This window comes from Leuciscus leuciscus (genome assembly GCF_965113295.1).
Source record: "Leuciscus leuciscus genome assembly, chromosome: 3".
NCBI classification, from domain to species: domain Eukaryota; kingdom Metazoa; phylum Chordata; class Actinopteri; order Cypriniformes; family Leuciscidae; genus Leuciscus; species Leuciscus leuciscus.
Window position 1 is genome coordinate 56,051,161 of NC_138727.1, and position 5,662 is coordinate 56,056,822.

A 5,662-nucleotide genomic window follows, 5' to 3' on the forward strand; every position below is an offset into this window, starting at 1 on the left:
TTGTCTTCAACGAGCCCAAGAGGGCCCACGTCACTCCTTTGTTCATCTCACTGCACTGGCTACCTCTCTCTGCTCGCATCAAGTTCAAGGCACTGACGCTTGCTTACAGATCTGTCACAGGCTCAGCTCCGTCCTACTTTCACTCACTCCTACAAGTCTACATCCCTACCAGAAGCCTTCGATCGGTCAACGAGCAACGTCTCGTGGTCCCATCCCAGAGAGCCAAAAAATCACTTTCCAGAACATTCTCATTCACAGTTCCATGCTGGTGGAATGATCTCCCCACCGGCATCCATGCCAACATTCAAAAAAGAGCTGAAAACTCTTCTCTTCCGTGAGCACTTAACCGCATAATAAAAAATAAAAAATAAAAATAAATAAATGTACAAAAGTATATATTCCTGTAAATGTATATATTCCTGTAAATTCTCGCTTATCGGGCTTATGCTACTCTGAATAATGCCTGAACTTCTTATTTTGAGCACTTCTTGCGTTGTTTTTTGCCTCTTCACGATGACTTGCTTAATTTAGTCCCAATTTGTAAGTCGCTTTGGACAAAGGTGTCTGCTAAATGACTAAATGTAAATGTAAATGTAATATTCAGTTCCTATGAAAAATTGTGAAATAGTGTACGAATAGCAGTCTAATAGATGTGTTTTTTTTTTTATGCAACCATTTACGTATTTGCACGCCGTGTGTGTGTGTGTGTGTGTGTGTGTGTGTGTGTGTGTGTGTGTGTGTGTGTGTGTGTGTGTGTGTGTGTGCGCGTGCATGTGCGTGAGTTCCACAGAAATGATCAAACCAGTTTTTGGGTAAAAATAACAAAATCAAATGTGTGGAATATGACATCTCAAAAGTAGATATTGCACAATAAGCCCTAGCATCTCTCTATATAAAGGCAGCTGACTTGTGGTAAGTACAACAAAATTCAGCAGACCAGTTGACTTCTTCCTGCCGAACATTCACCATCAGCAGACAAGTAAGTGTTCAAGAACTTTATTTTCTTTATGTGGAACACACTTTATACTATTTCAAAGTTACTATATTAAGTATAAATATGTGCAGCATGCACATTTAAAATACAATTGTAGATAATAGTGATCCATATTTGATATTGATATTTTAATTTGTCATAATCATATTGGAGCTCATCTCAAAAGGCACAGTCATGCTGCTAACTTTTCATATTGTGTTTACTCACTATTGTGTTTTCTATGAGGCGCCACGTAGGATTTAAATCAAACTTCGCTTATCAATACATACATAACACACGTGCATATACACCTATAAATTACTCACATATACATGTATACTATTGGATGTTCAAAATACATATATGAAATACACGTGCACACACAGTAAAAACCCCAGTGTTAAATCAACACTGCTCAGAGCACATATGGTCCCACTCTACAGAGTGTTAAAGTAACACTGAAGCAGTGTTGAAGTTAATGAGATAATTAAGTGATTAATTAAGTGATTGGCCATTAGTGGTGACACCTGATGTTAATAAGCAGAATCATTGACGGAAAGAGAAAAAACAATAACAGAAAAAAGAGAAACACAAGAACTACAACTGACTTCGAGTCATTACACATTGTTGCACTTATTATTACCAGTTTGACTTTATTTCTGTCATACATCGACAAAAGTTCTTGAGATTCAACAGAAGTTTAGACGGTAATGTTTTATGGAAGTTTTCTTTTCAAGTTACCATTATGGTGATCAGTGTTTGCTTTAGTTGGGCTCTTGACTCTTTTCATTTTGTTAATATTAGTTTTTCTCTGACTGTTCCAACATTGTGTTTATAAAGCACATGTATTACTGCAAGAGAAAACATGACCTGCACACAGTATGTTTTGATAATGACATTATCAACATGTAAAGACCTGATTCACTGATGTCATTCAGAGTCTAAAACTTTGACTATAAGCTTGATGTCTTGTTTTAGTATTGGTGATTGTAGCTCTGAGATTCTACAGTTTGAGATCCAACAGCAATATGAAACATTTTGAAAATACTTTGTGCAAAGAAGTTATTGTGTTAAAACACACAGACATCAAGAATCAGCATATGAATCTCAACAATGGTGACAATAAACAAACTAGTGACAAACAGATCAACTCTGAACATCACAAAACAAGCTACTAAAGTCAGAACAAAACAATAGCAAAATAAAAGCAAACAGAAAAAACAATGAAAATTACAGGACAATTCAGCTGCATAATTTATTCATGCTGCAATGCATGATGTGAGCCATTGATGCGTTCTGATTGGTGGCTCCCATCATGCACTGCAACATTAAGCGTTTGTTTGATTGTCACCATTGTTGAGATTCATATGTAGATTCTTGATTTCTGTGTGTGCTTTTAAGACTTTTAGATCATTAAAACATTGCTGAAAGTAACTACTGAAGTGAAAAATTAATAAAACATTTGGACAATCAGTTTATGATGATGGGTGCCATCATTGAATCAGGTCACTAGTAATTTCATCATCAAAATATGACCAAGGCTGCATTTCCAAAAGCATCTTAAGCCTTACTTGATTGCAGACCAACTGCAACAAATGGTCGGTATGATCAAATTAGGCTTGCAATGCTTTCAGGAAACACAGCTGAAGTCATAGTTTCTCTTGCCTCAACACATATGCTTTATAAACAGAGTTGGAGCAGCCAGAGAAATACTAATGTTAAATAGTAAAGGGTCAAGAGACCAACTAAAGCAAACACTGACCACCATAATGGTGACATGAAACGAAACATTCCATAAAACATTACCATCTAAACTTCTGTTAAATCTAAATAAGACCGTTTGTAGATGTATGACAGAAATAAAGTCAAACTGGTAAAATAATAAGTGCAATAATGGTTCAAAGTCAGTAGTTCTTGTGTTTCTCTTTTTTCTGTTCTTGTTTCTCTTTCCTTCAATGATTCTGGTTATTAACATCAGGTGTCACCACTAATGGCCAATCATCACTTAATTAATCACTTAATTACCTCATTAACTTCAACACTGCTTCAGTGTTAATTTAACACTCTGTAGAGTGGGACCATATGTGCTCTGAGCTGTGTAGGTGTATATGCATGGAAGTGGTGTATATGCAAGTTATTCACAAGTGTATATGCATTCATTACTAACATAATATGTATTGGTATAGATTTCATATTAGTGTGCACATGTATTTCATATATGTATTTTGAACATCCAATAGTATACATGTATATGCGAGTAATTTATAGGTGTATATGCACATGTGTTATGTATGTATTGATAAGCGAAGTTTGATTTAAATCCTACGTGGCGCCTCATAGTTTTCCACACCATATTCACAAGGTAACAATCATATAAATATATGCATTATACATACAAACAAATGATGTGTCTTTCTTTTATGCAGTTACCCACAATGGCCACCTACATCACAGAACTTGATGTGTCCACTGATCAAGCTGAGGAGCAAAATCTCCAATCAAACGGCTTCAAGAAAATAAATATTAATCTGAACCAAGGAGCAGGAGGAAACACCATCTATCTTTGGTACAAAAATGGGCCAGCAAAACCAATCACCAGGGTTCAATTTACATTCAACGATGGCATGGCTAGTGGATTGATCGAAGCAGGGTACAAAAAGATTGATAAAAATCTCAATGCTGGAACAAGAGGTAATGTCATCTACCTTTGGTACTTCAGAGGGTCCGGGGAGTTCAACACTCCCATAGTGAAGATTGATTTCACTACAGATGCAGAAAGGGAAGCCGATAAGTTCAAAGACGGCTGGGAGAAATCAGCCTGTAATCTGAACCGCCACGCTGGAGGGAACCTGATCTTTGCCTGGGTGAAGAGAGAGAAACAAACCTACATCTGTAATGTCTCTGCCACTGATTCCTACGAATCAGACGACAGCTACTATGACAATGGTTACATCCGTGTGGATGAAAATACTAACAGAAGTGCAGGAGGAGCCGATGTCTTCATCTGGTACCGTCAGACCACCGACCCCAAGCGTGCGCTCACTGATCTGAATATCTCCACCAATGATATTGAGTTTCAGACCCTTCAGCAGCAAGGTTACACTTCAGTGAGTGTTAACCTCAACGAGAAGACCAGAGGCCCCCCGGTGTACCTGTGGCACAACAATGACGGCGCCAAGCCCATTCAGGCCATGTCCCTGCTTCTTAACACACATGCTGTACAAGTGTATAAGAAGGCTGGTGTCTCTGTTATAGAAAGAAATCTCAACACAGGCAATGCAGGCTGCACTGAGTACCTGTGTTTCTATCGGTCAAAGGCTTAGAAAGCCTTCTGGAAGCAGAGCTGAGAATTCCCAACACTCACTGAAGTGGAAAGCAACGTCCAACAATATTCCTTGATCATTTTGCTGATAGCATCTTTCATTTTATTTTCCTCTTTTTCTTCATTATAGAAAACCATGTGATTCATTGTATTCTGGTAATATCAGAAAGTACATATCAGTAAGAAAATAATAATGGTGTATGGGTTCTGCTGATAAACTTGATGTCAATCAAATCAATCAAATTATTTCAAAAATGTTTTAACCAATGATGTTGAGGATTGAATATGAAAACTCTGTATCACTTTAATCTGAACATTTCCTGCTTTTCAATAAAGACAACTCTGCATGTAAGGTGTGTTTGCTTCAGACTCTTCACTATAGAAAAATTTGGACTGGGGGGGATTTTAATTCAGATTTGATTGTCACTCAATCTTTTAATTAAGTAAAATAAGTTACACCACAATGTACAAGTAAAGCTTGAGCATTAAAAATGTTACTGAAGTAAAAGTACAAAAGTACTATCATCAAAATGTAGTGAAGTACACATTATAGTGCATTTCAGAATAAAGTATATAATATTTCATTATAATTTGTGATGCAATACATGTATATGTAATATGTATATTGCGTTAATGTTACAGTTTAATACTTTACACTGTAAACTGCCCAGTAGCTTGTAAATTTCACCAAGGGATGAATAAAGTCTTATCTTATCCATAATAATACATCATCATTTATTTGCAGATTAAAGTAAAAGAGTTTAATTTGGTTTTTACAACAGGCCACATCACAATTTCCCAAAATAAATAACTCAATCGAGTCACCTTGAAATAGATTGTAATGTCTATACCACAACTAAGAATGTGAAAAAAGTAATGGTAGTCAACTACAAAGATTTGTGTCGCTACAGAACATCAGTGTACTGAGTTGTGTCTATGACGAAAATTCCAATACTATGGGGTAGGCTAAACATCACAATTGCTTGAAATAAAACATTACCTGTTTGATGAACTAACAGTCCACCAATCAGAAGTCTCCATTTGTCAACTAAGGTGCTCAGGTTACAATTGTTAGTACCCACAAGAGACAGCAGATGTCATCATTTCCACTTCTTAACAAATCAATTAAGTACACACAAAAACTGACTTCCTGAAAGGAACATACCAGTGCACAACACGGTGACACATAAAAGTTAAAATACAAGCATAGTATATGAATTTCAAACCACCATACGACAACAGAACATCAAAAATATAGATAACTGTGATACAATAAAAACTGGGGTATTATTGAAAGTGATGAGGTACTAAATCAGGTCTTTCCTGAACCACCTCTCATTAGTTTTAGAAGATGTCCCACCACTGCA

The 5,662-nt window shown here is 36.4% G+C and overlaps 1 protein-coding gene across 1 annotated transcript; it reads left to right on the plus strand.

Annotated features, from left to right (window-relative positions):
- Positions 1-825: 825 nt before the first annotated feature.
- On the plus strand, positions 826-4,647 carry LOC309493800 (uncharacterized protein). Its single transcript, XM_082163050.1, has 2 exons — positions 826-979; positions 3,400-4,647. Exon 2 carries the CDS (start codon positions 3,409-3,411, stop codon positions 4,294-4,296), a length of 888 nt encoding a protein of 295 aa, XP_082019176.1. The 5' UTR covers positions 826-979; positions 3,400-3,408; the 3' UTR covers positions 4,297-4,647.
- Positions 4,648-5,662: the final 1,015 nt, after the last annotated feature.